This window comes from the organism of the source record quoted next, unplaced genomic scaffold, assembly GCF_019419815.1.
Source record: "Pyrus x bretschneideri cultivar Hongxiangsu unplaced genomic scaffold, Pyrus_bretschneideri_v1 Contig4, whole genome shotgun sequence".
Taxonomy (NCBI): domain Eukaryota; kingdom Viridiplantae; phylum Streptophyta; class Magnoliopsida; order Rosales; family Rosaceae; genus Pyrus; species Pyrus x bretschneideri.
In genome coordinates, this window is record NW_025999723.1 from 628,550 (window position 1) to 644,325 (window position 15,776).

Below are 15,776 nucleotides of genomic sequence, written 5' to 3' on the forward strand. Positions count from 1 at the left end.
AAAACTACAACAGAAAATGGTGTTGAGTCAAAACCTATCATCTTGAAACCTATGTCATCCCTTTATCCTTTCTCTAACGCTATTATTGATAGAGAGATTTTTTAGTATGCTCGAAACACAGGATAGTACACCACATAAGCTCTGACAAAATAATATTCCAAGTCAGTCATCCTATCACACAACAATATAATATTTTGTAGGCTTAGTCTTCTTGTGAGCCTCGTGTGCTACTAATTAATGAAAAGTTGACGAAATTTTTAATTTTGGGTATAAATCTAACAGACTTCATCAGAAGAACTTAGATCCTAGTTTTTTTTACCACATGAGCTATCTTCCAACTACTCTGTCACCACGAAGACTAATAATCCTGTTAGGCGTATTCGATGATAACATTATCGTTGTAGGTAAGTCTCTCTTCAGACAAGCTCACATACAACAATGCAGGGGCAAATGGGTCTTTAACACTGAACAAGATTATGAAAGTTGCTTGCCGGCCGGCCGGCCGTCTAATGAGCTAATAATGCCACATGCGTTTGAAGGTTTTGTCAAACCAAACTTAGACTTTTCTGTGACGTATGGCAAACAAGTTGAAAACAACAACGCCACTCTTAATTAACAATTACTCGAATATCTACGCCTGCAAATTAGGCATAAAACCAAGTTTGATTAATTATTGGATCATTTGATGTTACGGAAAAAAAGAGAGAAGAGTCGTATGTTACAGACATGAGAATAACTAAGTTGGTTGTAACAACGTTATGTACCAATGAAATAATATACTATTACTGTAACGTTCTGTACCAATGAAATAGAATTATGTGTAATATTGTACCCATGTGTATTTATTTCATTAGAACTTGCCATATCTAAGTTGTTTTCGCTCTTCACACTTTGCCTTTCTTGTCGTGTACCATGGTATGCTTTGTTGCTGAAAGAAAAACAGCAAGCGCTGTTGAAACCTAATCATAAATGAACAAGTGTCTAATCATAATTTCTAATTTTAATTATACAAACACGTGTCTATTTGTGATTAGTTTTTCAATAGCACTTGCTACTCTTCTTTCAGCACCTAAGTAGGATTCTATGGACAATATAGCCGTTATCACGAGAAATTTTTAGCTATGACAGAAATATGAATGGTACACCACATGTTTTTTTTATGCAAGTGGTGGAAATTTTTAATTTTAAGTTATTAACCTTTTAATACATATAACTCACCATTTATATAAGGGCACGTGATGTACCACTTCGTATGACGATGACACTGAAAAATCTCTCCATTCCCACAGAAATTAAAATACAAGATTCCCTTCCACCTATAATCTAACAAGTGATTGAAAATTTGAATCTGACTGATTCCTTGACCCTATAAAAAATTTATTATTTTAGTAATATTTTTATTTCTTTTATGCAGTTTCATATCCCGTCCCGTTGGGATTATGGGTTTATAATCCGACCTTTCTCCAGCGCCATTCTCACACCCCGCTAGATTCTGAAAACCCAGAAAAAGCCTGGACTCTAGAAATTGTCATTTGCTATGCACTTTGTCCAATCCAAGAGTCTTTGTCCGTTTTGAGCCTTGCAATTAGTCCTGGACTATATCATCCCGAGCTAAATCCATCTGCTATTCACAACCACGTATTGTCAGTTCATCACACTCTTCACCCGTAATTTCAGACCCTTCCACTCTCCACTCAAATCCCGCCTTTCGTAAATTAGATTAGTTTAGAATATCGCTCGAATAAAACGGTTTGGCTCCCAAAAGGGAGGAAATTTATAATCGAATTGTCAAAAAGTCGTTCAATTTATCATCTGGGATTCGATGGGTTTCGAAGGAGTTGAAGAATCGGGAGGGATGGAGGTGCCCCAGTCGAAGTTCAGGTACAACTCGCCGTTTGTTCAAGTGAGTCTGATCGGATTCGTCTGTTTCTGCTGCCCTGGCATGTTCAACGCCCTCTCCGGCATGGGCGGCGGAGGCCAGGTCGATCCGACCGCCTCCAACAACGCCTCCACCGCCCTCTACACCACCTTCGCCGTCTTCGGTATCCTCGGCGGCGGAATCTACAACATCCTCGGCCCCCGCCTCACCCTCCTCTCCGCCTGCTCCACCTACGTTCTCTACGCCGGCTCATTCCTCTACTACAACCACCATAAGCACCAGGCTTTCGCCATTGTTGCCGGAGCAATCCTCGGAATCGGCGCTGGCCTCCTCTGGACCGGTCAAGGTGCCATCATGACGTCATACCCTCCCCCGAATCGAAAGGGGACGTACATCTCGCTTTTCTGGAGCATTTTCAACATGGGCGGCGTCATCGGAGGACTAATCCCCTTCGTTCTTAATTACCACCGGAGCGAAGCGACTTCCGTCAACGATGCGACTTACATCGGGTTCATGATTTTCATGTCCATCGGGACTCTTTTGACCCTCGCTATCCTGCCCCCCAGCAAAGTTGTCCGGGACGACGGGACTAAATGTACGGACATTCTGTACTCAAATGTCACAACTGAGGCCATTGAAATTGCCAAGCTGTTTACAAATTGGAAAATGCTTCTTATAATCCCGGCCGCTTGGTCGAGCAATTTTTTTTACACCTACCAATTTAACAATGTCAATCAGATTATGTTTAATCTGAGGACTAGAGGATTCAACAATGTGTTCTACTGGGGAGCGCAGATGTTGGGGTCCATCGTGCTTGGACACATCATGGATTTCAGCTTCAAGAGTAGGAGGGCGAGGGGTTTCGCTGGCATTTCTGTGGTTGGTGTCCTCGGGACTGCCATTTGGATTGGCGGACTTGCCAACCAGCTCAACTACTCTCGCCGCGATTTGCCAGAGAAGTTGGATTTTAAGGACTCGGGCTCTGCTTTCGCAGGACCATTCGTGTTGTATTTCAGCTTCGGGTTGCTTGATGCCATGTTCCAGAGCATGGTTTACTGGATCATTGGAGCCTTGGCTGATAACTCTGAAATTCTGAGCAGGTAACGTGCCTCGGTTCTCAAGTTTTAATCTCAGTGATCTTTGTGCATTTAGGCCATTTTCTGCGCGCGCGATTGGATTGGACTGGATACTCCAATCCGCGCACGAGACTTGGCCTTTAACTGTGATGCTAAATACGTGTTTTGTGCATGTATTTTACAGGTACGTTGGATTCTACAAGGGAATACAGAGTGCAGGGGCAGCAGTTGCTTGGCAAGTCGACACGCACAAGGCATCTTTCCTCGCCCAATTGGTTACGAATTTCGCGCTCAACACCGTGAGTTATCCGTTGCTGGTGGTTCTGATATTGCTGGCTGTGAAGGATGAAGGCAAGACTGATGTGGAGGAATTTACAACCAGAGAAGGTTGCTGAGCCTGCAGCATCAGAAAAGTGATCATAATGGTCGTCAGTTTAATTAGCATTTCGAATTTGCCATAATCCATCCGAATATTTGTCTTAATTACGTTCACACGATCAAATCTTCACGCTTCAGTGTAATGAAAATGCCAGTGTAATTGATGTATCATGTTCAAATTGTCTAGTATTTTACAGATTTATCGAAGTTCATGTTTTGATAAATTTTCCTTTAATTTTGGAAATGATTAGTTCTTGATCATGATTGTCTATTAGTTTCATGCCGGATTCTTTCATGCTTAAAAATTCAATGATCTCCGGCTTTCAAACGGCCCCTAAGGGAATGAATATTGGATTTGGAGTAGGTCAGTTGCCCCGTTGCACTCGCGTTTGAATCCGACCATAATAGTTTGGAATATCACCACAGAATGAATATTAATGTCTTCTTTTCACTAGAATAGTTTTTAATACCAACGGATGATGAATATTGACGTCTTCTTTTCTTTTCTTTTTCCATGTAAAGTTTGCAACACAACATGATATGTAACACAAATTTTGATTGATCTGCATGAAGGAAATGACTGTCCTAATTAACATTTTTTGTGACAAAACATACATGATTAATATATAATTCTGGCATATACATATAAATGAATTAAAATATAGGATTTTCACTACTTAATATATAATTCTGGCATTTACACATTAACTTGATGGCTTTAGGGTTCTTGTTTTCGGGATACATTAATTAATATAAAGCTGGATTGGAAGCGCATGCAATGCGATCAAACAGTAACAAGAGGTGCATCCTTAGCCTTGTCCTCTGCCGCGGCCGGAGCTGCTGCCTTTGCTAAATCCTTCTCCGTGGCCTTTGGCTTGATCTCCGCCGCTGGCTCCTCTTCTTTCGCCTTCGATGCAGGCTCCTCCACCAGCTCTTTCCCCTTAGTCTCCTTCACAGCCTCAACGAGATTAATCTCCGCCAGTTGCTTGGCAACAACTTCGGCTTGATCAACCACTTCCTCTTTTGGCTTCTCAGTTGCTACCACCTCAGCCTCGGCCGCAATGGCAGGGACAACAGCAGGTGCGGCCGCAACCTCAGCCCCCTTCTCCTTTGGCTTTGAGAGGTCTACCAAGGGTGCTTCAGTGGTGGTCTCCTCTTGTTTCTCAGCCTCGGTGGTAGTGGCGGTGGTGGTTGTAGTAGTGGCCTCACCCTCCTGAGGGCCATCAGCCTTCTTGGGGCTGGTGGTCTCGCTAGGGAGGGTCTCTGGGCGAGGGGCGTCGAACTCCTTTGGCTTGCTCGCACAGCCTCCCATGATTTGATTCGGTTGATGGGACGAGTGAGCGAGTTTTGGAGTTGGACGTCGGGGTCCGGGATATTAGGTATTAATTTATCAAAGGAGAGGAGGGGCGGTGTTTGAGGCTGAGGGAAAATGTTGGAGGACAGAATGGGTTCATATAGTGGAACAAGAGTCTTATGTTTAGGAGAAATTGTTGGTCATCAGCCTGGCAATTACCTGCATTTTCAAACCCGACAACTCTACTTCTGTTTCTCCTCCGATTTTCTAGCTAGGAAATTAGAGAAGGTGGTCTTCCAGTTCGTTATAACGGTTGGTCGTTTTCAAATTTTGTGCGGCTGTCCCCTTCGCCACGTGTCTCTTGTTCCCAAAATTTGGAGCAACAACCCCTCCAAAAATAAAATAAAATACCAATTAACGATACTAAGGTGAAACTATTAAGCAAAACGTGTGACGACATTTTTCGCTAATTTATTTCAATTATTTTCAAACGTGTAACGATACTAAATTTCGTTTGATTAAGCGAATAAGCGATCTCAGATCCTTGATCTCAAATTTACATCAAAACATTACTGCTCGTGTAACAGTTACTTAATGATTGGGAGGTATAAAATGTTTTACATCAAGAATGGGAGATGCTTAAGTCTTTTGTTTTAAAAGCCTTCATTTTGTATTAAATCTTCTGCACCTAAAATAAATGCGGCTTCTCTACGGCCTCAATGAGTGTTTGATATATACATATTAAATTTATGACAACAAAATTAAGAAAATATAAGATAATAAATATGTGTCAATCACTTATTGGAACCACAGAGAGACCACACCTATTTTGAGTGCAAAAGGCTTGGTCTCCTTTGTTTTTACCAAGAAACGACATAAGTAATTTGAGCTTGAGTGCAATTAGAGGGATTACACTTATACGAGTAATTGACCTAGCTCAGTAGACGATGCTTTACCATAGTGGCCGAAAATAATGCCTTTGTATATCTTGGTGCATGTACAATCCCACTAATTCCCCTCCCCTCCCCTAACAACTAACTATTTAACTAGCTACTAAAAAAAAAACTAACCTAGCTCATAAATAAACACATTCAATGTCTACACTAAAAGTTCGACCAAAAAAACTTTGCTTAGTATTAATACTACACTGTGGAAGTTTTTTTAGGGTAGTGATATCCACACACTCATTTTTCCTTCTCACGCATCCCTCTCAATTTTCGACCGTCCGATCAAATGAATTGAAGAAGATCAGTAATAAAAAATTAGCAAAAGTATGTGAGAGGTAACATGAATATATGAATAGCACTTTCTGTTGTTTAATACAACGATATATTTATGTGGCATTTCCTTAGGGGTTTTCGGAAAAAGAAAAGGTATATTTGGTAAAAGAAATGGCATACGCCCCAAAATCCACAACCAATACACGTAATAGTTGTAATGAATTCAACGCCGCTGGTGACGAGAAAAGAAGCGGGAACAATGGCCGTCCCAAAAATCCGGCCGAGATCAACGTTAACTGTCCAAATCTATCAGCCGCAAAAACGACACTGTAGATGCGCAAATCAAACTCAAAATAGGCACATTACGCGTCTGATCTCTGTTCCCTTCGTTAAACACCGAAAAATTAGGGATTGAACTGGACGTTAAGCTAATCCTCCCCCTAATTATACAGAAATTCGAGAGGATATATTGAGTAAGTAGTCAAAAGGGATCAAACATTCCCATGGTAAACTCAGATTCGCCAACTTTTTAATTTCTAAATCCTTAAACCTAACCTGACCTGATTTGGAGAATCAAATCTCTCAAATTTGGGGAAGGTTCAGGGAACAAGAAGAAGATCAACAAGGATTTTTTGGGGAGCTGAGATTAATTTAATTTAACTTTAAATGATTTCTCCTCCTCAAATTTCTTAAGGTTTTGCAGAATACAAAGGCGAGCTTCGCTTCGCTTTTCTTTTGAAATCCATCCGCTTTTATTCCTGATTTCGAAAGAAAAGGAAAAAGCTCGCCTTACGTGGTAAATTGAGTGAAATAATTCAAAAATCCAATGGAAGCCCATTTCGCAAAATTGGTGCCAGTCCCTCTCATCCTCCTGAGCCTCTTCCCAATCATTGTCTTCTGTTCCTTCACTACAGTTCGATCCGACCACGAATCATCTACGATGATTAATCTCCGGTTGCCCTCAGATGCCACGTCCGCGGATCGATGCAGTGCACAAGTGGAGTCACCCTTGTCCCGCCCCATGTGTCCGGTAAGCTGCTTTAGACCAGACCCCGTGTGTGGGGTGGACGGGGTGACCTACTGGTGTGGGTGCCAAGAGGCACAATGTGCCGGTGTTAAAGTGGGAAAATTAGGGTTTTGTGAAGTGGGCAACGGGGGTTCTGCCCCTCTCTCTGCTCAGGCGCTGCTTCTGGTTCACATTGTTTGGCTGATCGTTCTCGGCTTTGCGGTTCTTTTCGGGCTGTTCTGAATCGAGAACGACCATTAGTTGATGATGATTTTGCTGGTTTCTTGGAGGTCAAGCAAGCTTCAATCCTTTTAATCTTCTTGCAATGCAGAGACCATTTAACCGATCAATTGATATGACCCAGACACACAGAAAAACAAAGAACATGCGTGTTGTGCAAGAAAGTCGTGATCTTTTGTATCTTTAATTTTTTTTTTTTTTCCTTGATTAGGTTTATCTTTGATACGAAAAAGGCCTCTCTTACATCATTGAGTAATGGGATTATTTTCATTCACCATCCTATTTATCACGGTTAGATATATTTAAATTTTGAGATCTGTGTAGTGGATAGATATAAATATCAAAATTTAAACTCATTCAACAGTGATAAATAAGATGATGAACATTACCACCACTAGAGGGTGGTGAGCAAAAATACACCTATTGAGTGATAGAGGAGGATATAGATAGGCCCTTGTGCTTATGGTTTGATTTATCAGAAACGGATTGTTGGAAAATAGATAACACTTGGATTTTTAAAGTTAAGATGAAAATGTACCATTTGATTAAATCTAATGGCTCTTATAAAAAAGAGTCATCACAAATCCTTAAAATGAGGACCTTAGGTACATCAGTGTTTGATCACTTGTATCTGTACATGAAAGAAAATCGAATTAACGGCTAGGGTTTATTTATTTATTTATTTTTATAAAACCTTCTAGTCTTACCTTTTTTCTTGATTATTTGTATGAAATTATAACGTTTGACATTGAAATGGGCCAAATGGTCAACGAATCTCTTTCAATTAATTTGAGCCCATTACATGCCAAAATTGTTATTGGACTTCCGGATGCGGTCCACCCGGCCCACAATCCATAAGACGGCTAGTCGCCCAACACCACACGCTGCCTTTTCTGGTCATCCTGTGAGCTCTGAGAAACCAGTACCGCCACTTGTAGCCGTTGGCAGCCAAACGCTCCGCCACCGCCACACAGAGCTTGAGCTTGAGCTCCCAGAAATGTTATTTTCTTGCGCTCCGTTTGGAATCTCCAACCCCATCGTCTTCCTCACCTTCACCAATTTCGGCCACCGCGCCAGTAATTTCCTCAAAGCCAAACGCGCGGCCTCAATCTCCTCCCTAAATTACCAGTCCGCCACAACATCGCAGGCCCACTACGACAGTCTTAGGGTTTTGGAATGGGACAAGCTCTGCGACTCCGTCGCCTCCTTCGCGCGTACTTCGTTAGGCCGCGAAGCCACCAAGGCACAGCTTTGGTCTTTGATTCAGACGTATGAAGAAAGCCTCAGGCTTTTGGACGAAACCAACGCCGCCGTCGAAATGCGCAAGCACGGCGGTTGTTCTTTGGATTTCACCGGCGTCAATGTCGTTTTGGTAACGCAATCTTCCAAATTTCCATGCGTCTTGTCATTCATTTCCCGGAAATTTGATGACTTTGCCTGCTTCTCACTGGATTTTAGGTGCAATCTGCCATACAACATATCCGGAGGAGTTCGCCACTGGACGGAGACGAAGCGCTAGCTGTGGCGGCGATGCTGCAGTACGCGGAGAATTTGCAGAGTAATCTTAAAGCTGCTATCAAGGAAGATGCAGATTGGTACACACGCTTTATGCCGCTTTCGGAAGTGGTAAATTTTACAACATTGAGATTTCGAATAAAGTAGTACCCATTGTTAACATACATTTCAATGAATTTATATGTATCTACTTTTAACTGCTTGCACAGATAATGGAATTTGAAGTTAATCGGTCACTAGTTAAGCTGATACAGCAAGTTATAGATGAAGATGGCAGTGTTAAAGACTCTGCGGTTCGTTACTACCTGTGTTATTTTGTATTTATGGTGTTTTTTCCCCTGATTCTTGCCTCATTCAAAACTTTTGTTCCTTGTTTTAGAGTCCTAATCTGAAACGATTGCGCAGTCAAGTTCGGATGCTTGAGGGAAAGGTAATTTCTTATGTTTTCTTTATCATCGCCCATGGACATTTGAGAAGACGATGAATTTTCTTGGTCTTGAGGTTATTGTTTCTCTTCATACTTAATCACAACTTATCGTATGACTTATTGCTCTGCTGTTCAGATTAATCAGTTAATGGACAGCCTAATTAGGAATGACAAGAGTGAAACGCCCTCCCTTGTAAGAAGCTCAAGTTCAGGGATGTATATGGTAACATCTTCAAGATTATTTTTCTAATTATTATACTGTAATTGGCTCAGGAAGTGAGTAACATTGATGGTAGGTGGTGCATAAAATCAAGCGCTAACGAACTGAAAAATTTCAAGGGTCTGCTGTTGCCCAGGTCTGTAAAGTTTGTTGTATAACTTTTATCAACTGTGAGCATTCAAACAACACTTTATTTATTGTTTTAAGGTCTTGATCATATTTTGTAGTTCTCTCTCAGATGTTGATTGATTCAGTCCTGAAAGTGATGTAATGTTATAGTCGTTCAGGCATAGGAAGCATTGTCGAGCCATTATCTGCTATCCCTCTAAATGATGAGTTGCAACAAACAAGGGTACTAGTTTCAGAAGCTGAGGCAGAAGTTCTCTCAATGTTAACAGAAAAGGTTTCTGGCTTTACGTGGTATAACTATTCTTTTTCTGGCTATATAATATTTTCCCCTTTTTTATGTTTATCTTCTTGTTGTTTTCTGTACAGATGCAAATGGATCTTGATAACATTGAACAACTATCCAACAGAATAATCCAATTGGATGTGGTAGGTTGCTGCCACCATTTAATGATATCTTCTTTCAGCTCGTTCTCTCTTTCATTTTATTCTTGAACGGGATCAACTAACTTCTAAAGAAACAAAGGGGATAATAAAAGAAAAAACTTTCATACCTTAAAATTTGAATGCCTCAAAAGCAGTCTTCACAAAATTCAGAATCATTACTCAAGTTTGAAGCACATTCCAACTGCATGATCATATTTTGATGGAATTTTTTCTAAATGCCATTACGGCTGTTACTTTTTCTCTTATTTTGGTTGGAAATTCATTAGTTTGGGCTGTTAATTTGTAGGTCCATGCCCGAGCAACTTATGGTCTATCATTTGGGGGAACATATCCGAAAATATTTCTACCAGGAGGGCATGGCCCTTCCACTTTGACCAACTTATCAGGGAACAAACATCAACAAGCATCTGATCCCTCAAAGAGTGAATGGGTGTTGTATCTGCCGAAAGCTTATCATCCTCTATTACTTCACCAACATAGAGAAAATTTACGGAGGGCTAGGAAGGAGTTAAAGAATGCCACTATGGTACTTATGTGATAACTCATAACTGTAATCTGGTGCCCATTTGTTATATGAATTAAACTCAACTTTATTTTTACTGTATTCTTTTAATAGAGTGGCGATCAGTAGGACTTGCATTGAGGTGATTGCCTTATCAAGAGTCAGTAGTTTACTTCTTGACAAGTATGTTATAAACATTTGGTTCTGTTACTAGGAAATCAAAAGAAAAGTACAAGGAGAGAATGTTACACAGAAAGCAGGAAAAGATACCGACATTTCATCCTTAGAATTGAAGGTAATCTCTAGTTTAATAGGGTGATTATTCATAATACAGCTGGCAGGAAATTCTTATCTCTTAGTGTGCAGACACTATATTTATTAAACAGATATTTTGTTGTTAAGAATGTTTTACCTCTGTTTGCCAGGCTAAAGAACTGGAACAAGCTCGACCAATTCCAGTTGATTTTTTCATAGCTAAAAAAACACGAGTTTTGGTTATCACTGGCCCTAATACGGGGGGTAAAACCATTTGCCTAAAGACCGTAGGATTGGCAGCTATGATGGCAAAATCAGGTTTATCTAACATATCTTAATTCTTTTAGTCATGCCTTTAAGTTTTACTAGTAGTCTCACTATTATACAGATACTATAATTGTTATACTTTCTCTTATCAATCTGAGATTGTTAATATCCAGTCCACAGACATTTCGGATGAATAGGTTTATGAAATGAAAACAGATTGCTCTCCAAGCGGGTAGAAAGTATTTAGGGACATAAAATTGTCACAAATGCAACTTTCAACACTTGTAACCCCCTTTTTTACACATTGCAGGTCTTTATGTTTTATGTTCCGAATCAGTACAAATCCCTTGGTTTGATTCAGTTTTTGCTGACATTGGTGATGAACAATCCCTGACCCAATCGCTTTCCACCTTTTCCAGCCACTTAAAACATATAAGCGTAAGAAAAAAGTTCTTTCTGTAAGTTTTTCTACCTTGTCTTTAGTAAAGCTTCCAAATGGTAAACATGATCAACAACGAAGGTAGAATAGATAAAAACTTGATTGAGACATTTACTGCAGGAGTTTCGGTGAAAATTCTTGACTATATGTTTATGATTCTTGCAGGACATCCAAACACAGTCAACAAGTCGTTCACTTGTGCTACTAGATGAGGTCTGGTTATATTGACTGTTTTTTAAATGAAAAAAAATGTGAAAAATAAAAGGAAATAAAGATGAATACAGGTATTACACAACTCGTTTTGCGTTTGTTAGGTTGGTGCAGGAACAAATCCTCTCGAAGGAGCAGCACTGGGGATGTCTCTTCTGGAATCTTTTGCTGAAACTGGTGCTTTGTTGACAATTGCTACAACACATCATGGTGAACTCAAAACCCTGAAATACAGGTATATGACATACAAGTTAAAGATGCAAATATTGCATTACTATGACAGTTCAACTATTTAACACATCCAGTTTTTAGTGGAAAAAAAAAAATGTTTGTCAGACTTATGGTCAAAGTTTGTTCTGCATGTGGTTGATTGAGGCAAAATTTGCCCCATCTTGGAACTTGAAATCTATATGAGCCTATATAATATTTGCGCTGCTATAAAGTCTTTGTTTTGTGTTGACGAGATTGTTTCTTTGACAGCAATGAGGCCTTTGAAAATGCATGTATGGAGTTTGATGAAGTGAAGTTAAAGCCAACGTACAGGATTCTCTGGGGAGTACCAGGTCTCCATTATGACAAACAAATTTAGCTTTTGTTCTGATTTTTCTTTTTAAATCCGTTATCCTGGTGACAGAAGAAAGGAGGAGCCATACTGTGTAATTTACTAGTAGTCGTGTGGTGTACCCATCTGCATAATGACTGAAGGATTAAGATCTATTCCACAGGGCGTTCAAATGCAATCAATATAGCTGAAAGGTTAGGACTACCTGGTAAAGTTGTAGATAATGCCCGTGAACTATATGGTGCAGCTAGTGCAGGAATAGATGAGGTAACATGCATAGCTTTTTTCAAGTTTTGTTCGAAATCTCTCGTTTTCTTCATGTCATGCATTAAAATGAATCTGTTCATTCCAAATTCCAATGCAGGTGATAATTGATATGGAACGGTTAAAGCAGGATTTTCAAGAGCTTTTATATGAAGGACAACATCATCTAAAGTGAGATTTTTCTGCCCAGTTTAGATAATACTGATATAAACTTAGTGTTACAGTCTTGAACGGGGAACAAATTTTAGAAAGAGAAAATAACATAAAAGCTAAGTCATGATGCCTAGATGAATCTAAGGTTACAGACAGTGAATCTGTTCATTTTTGTACTTGTAGGCTCTCAAGAGAGTCGTATGAGAAACTGTTGGTTGCCAGAAGGAAGATTATGGAACATAGTAGTGATCAAAGATTTAGGAAGATACGAGAAATATCTGAGGCTGCTGCAATGGCCCGTTCTATCCTTCACAAAAAAGTACGAACACGCCGTGCATCTGCAATTCAATCTCTGCAACCTACTTTAACGCGTACAAGCCAGCATAAATTGGAAACTAACAGTCAACGCACAAGAATAGATGATGGACATTCAACGGAAAGTAGGAGTGCATCCTCTTTGTCACCATCAGGTATTCATAAACCAATTAGAACTTCCAAGACCTATTTGGTATTGACTGTCAAATCTCTTCACGGGTTGAGTTTTTACCAACCAAGAATGTGTTTTACCATTTTTTAAGTAGTAGTTTTTCACTTTATATTTCAGTTAAATTTGAGCTTCCCAAGGTTGGCAGTATGGTGTTTGTTTCTTCCCTTGGAAAGAAAGCTGCAGTTTTGAGAGTGGATCCATCTAAAGAGGAAATAGTGGTTCAAGCCGGAAACATGAAGCTGAAATTGAAACTCGATGACATTAAGGCGTGACAGACAAGAATACATGCATGTGAATGCCATCTACGACGTGAACAGAAAGGACTTTTGGTCGCACAATTGCACATTAATGAGTAAGCCTGCTCCACATTGTTTATAACTCATTTTAAGTATGCTTTGTTTTCATATCAACTCTTATATCTGCCATCTCTCTCTGATGTCAGATACCGTTATGTTGAATACCATCTGCAGATCCGACAATCAAACTTAATAGTAAGCTGGTAGGTATAGCTCAAGCTTGAACCAAGCATGCCAATTAAAATGCTGACATCTTGAAGATACCCGACACATTGACGGTGGGAGATGCATAATCCACTTTATTAGGGTTTCAACCTCCAACCAATAACAGAGAATGTAAATAAACATCCTCAGTAATATGAGATGTAACTGCCTCGGTTGCTTATCTTCGTAAGTACATGATTCTATATATCCTGGAACTCAATTCGTTGAAACATGGCCCAAGTTTTGATTGTCGTGATCAAATGGATCTTGGATTCGATGTGAATCTGAAAGATCTCTTTTGTGAGGTATGTGTGTAACATACTGTTGCATCCCCATCTAGTTTGTTGGGTAAGTAAAAATAAAAGAGAGATGCTAAGAACACTCTCAAAAGTGAGACTCGCCACAAACTCTCAGCCGCATCATGTTTTTGGCACAATGTTTTATAATGTTGGTATATAAATTGACGTTAAACTGTGAAATAAAATATAGGGCAATGTTAGGGAATCTAAATTTATTGAAAAAAATTTAAAAATTAAATGATATGGAAGTTGATGATAGGATTATTACTTGACAGTTGATAAAATTGTTCATTTTTGTTGGTAACACATCATTTACTTTGCAAATTTAGTCTCTCTAGCGTTACTGTAAAATATATATATAAACAAAGCCTCCTTTTGATTTCTTCTTCTGATCTCGTTGAAGGAAGAGCAAATGGAGGGAGATTGGGGCAATAGAAGATGAGTCTCCAAGGGCCTTTTGTTTTCGAGATCATTATGTATTATTCTCCAACTAATCTTGTAACGTAAAAACCATCACTGTCTGAGTGGATCAGTCTGTCTTCTACCTCTTGAAGAACTTTAGGGTTAAGAATATCCGCAGGACTGATATGGGGCGATATGTCCTGCAGACAAGGGAGTTACTAGTTAGACCATTCAAACTTGAGAAAGATGGTACAAATTAGAACAACATATGACACTAGTGAGTGAGAACATTCTAAACTCTTGGATTCGATATGTCTACGAGCTGCTGCTTTCGAAAGTTCTAATTGGTTTATGAATACCTGATGGCGATAAAGAGGATGCACTCCTACTTTCCGTTGAATGTCCATCATCTATTCTTGTGCGTATACATACATTCGTATACATATAAATACATATATAGGGTTTGGGGTATAACTCAACAATTTGTTTGATTGTTTCCTTTACATTTGTCGACAGTACCATTGAGCATTATTTAGTACTGACTGTCAAATCTCTTCATGGATGAGTTTTAACCAACCAAGAATGTCTTTTACCTTTTCTCAAGTATTAGTTTTTCACTTTGTATTTCAGTGAAATATTGAGCTTCCCAAGGTTGGCATTGTGGTGTCTGTTTCTTCCCTTGGAAAGAAAGCTGCAGTTTTGAGAGTGGATCCATCTAAAGAGGAAATAGTCGTTCAAGCCGGAAACATGAAGCTGAATTGAAACTCGACGACATTAAGGCGTGACTGACAAGAATACATGCATGTGAATGCCATCTACGACGCGAACAGAAAGGATTTTTGGTCGCACAATTGCACATTAACGAGTAAGCATGCTTCGCATTGTTTATAACTCATTTTAAGTATGCTTTGTTAGTTTGTTTCCATATCAACGCTTGTTTCTGCCATCTCTCTCTGATGTCAGATAGAGTTGATGTTGAATACCATCTGTGTATCCGACAATCAAACTTAATAGTGAGCCGGTAGGTATGGCTCAAACTTGAACCAAGCATGCCAATTAAAATGCTGACATCTTGAAGATACCCGAAACATTGACGGTGGGAGATGCATAATACACTTCATTAGGGTTTCAACCTTCAACCAATGACAGATAATGTAAATAAACATCCTCAGTAGCTCATCTTCGTAAGTACATGATTCTATATATCTTGGAACTCAATTCGTTGAAACATGGCCCAAGTTTTGATTGTCGTGATCAAATGGATCTTTGATTTGACATGAATCTGAAAGATCTCTTTTGTGAGGTATCTGTGTAACAAACTGTTGCATCTCCAGCTAGCTTGTTGGGTATAAGTAAAAATAAAATAGAAATGCTAAGGGCACACTCACAAAAGTGGGACTCTTCATAGACTTTCTACCACTTCATGTTTTTTGACATAATGTTTTATAATGTTAGCATAAAAAATGACGTAAACTGTACGTTTAAATGTTGTTGCCTTAATTTGCTTCTTATTACGTGCCCCACGATTTGCAAGAAAGCAGTTGCCCAAATATTAGCTTTAGCTTCGTTTTCGCTCTTCCTTTTTTAAACAAAGAGAGAACCTTTCTA

General features: G+C 39.5%; 4 protein-coding genes across 7 annotated transcripts; 3 read left to right on the forward strand and 1 right to left on the reverse strand.

Annotated features, from left to right (window-relative positions):
- Window positions 1-1,610: 1,610 nt before the first annotated feature.
- LOC103951553 (UNC93-like protein 1) lies at window positions 1,611-3,594 on the forward strand. Its single transcript, XM_009362975.3, has 2 exons — window positions 1,611-2,979; window positions 3,140-3,594. Exons 1-2 carry the CDS (start codon window positions 1,823-1,825, stop codon window positions 3,348-3,350), a joined length of 1,368 nt encoding a protein of 455 aa, XP_009361250.2. The 5' UTR covers window positions 1,611-1,822; the 3' UTR covers window positions 3,351-3,594.
- A 523-nt stretch (window positions 3,595-4,117) lies between these two features.
- Window positions 4,118-4,645, reverse strand: LOC103951635 (cytochrome c1). Its single transcript, XM_009363065.2, has one exon. The coding sequence runs from the start codon at window positions 4,643-4,645 to the stop codon at window positions 4,118-4,120; it is 528 nt and encodes a 175-aa protein (XP_009361340.2).
- A 1,719-nt stretch (window positions 4,646-6,364) lies between these two features.
- On the forward strand, window positions 6,365-7,356 carry LOC103951634. Its single transcript, XM_018648468.2, has one exon. The coding sequence runs from the start codon at window positions 6,674-6,676 to the stop codon at window positions 7,094-7,096; it is 423 nt and encodes a 140-aa protein (XP_018503984.2). The 5' UTR covers window positions 6,365-6,673; the 3' UTR covers window positions 7,097-7,356.
- Window positions 7,357-7,895: 539 nt separating this feature from the next.
- On the forward strand, window positions 7,896-15,474 carry LOC103951552 (endonuclease MutS2). 4 transcript variants are annotated; one of them, XM_048565582.1, is made up of 22 exons: window positions 7,896-8,465; window positions 8,552-8,719; window positions 8,818-8,901; window positions 8,988-9,038; window positions 9,172-9,228; window positions 9,309-9,391; window positions 9,535-9,658; window positions 9,751-9,810; window positions 10,115-10,354; window positions 10,545-10,625; window positions 10,756-10,903; window positions 11,163-11,290; window positions 11,457-11,504; window positions 11,606-11,736; window positions 11,982-12,064; window positions 12,227-12,330; window positions 12,428-12,498; window positions 12,664-12,950; window positions 13,085-13,319; window positions 13,410-13,653; window positions 14,799-15,033; window positions 15,132-15,474. In XM_048565582.1, the coding sequence occupies exons 1-19, from the start codon at window positions 7,896-7,898 to the stop codon at window positions 13,237-13,239; spliced, it is 2,673 nt and encodes an 890-aa protein (XP_048421539.1). In that variant the 3' UTR covers window positions 13,240-13,319; window positions 13,410-13,653; window positions 14,799-15,033; window positions 15,132-15,474. The 4 variants fall into 4 exon arrangements, with proteins under 4 accessions (XP_048421539.1, XP_048421538.1, XP_009361249.2 ...); XM_048565581.1 differs by having other exon boundaries at window positions 14,799-15,474; XM_009362974.3 differs by lacking the exons at window positions 14,799-15,033; window positions 15,132-15,474 and having other exon boundaries at window positions 13,410-13,697.
- The last annotated feature ends 302 nt before the right edge of the window (window positions 15,475-15,776 follow it).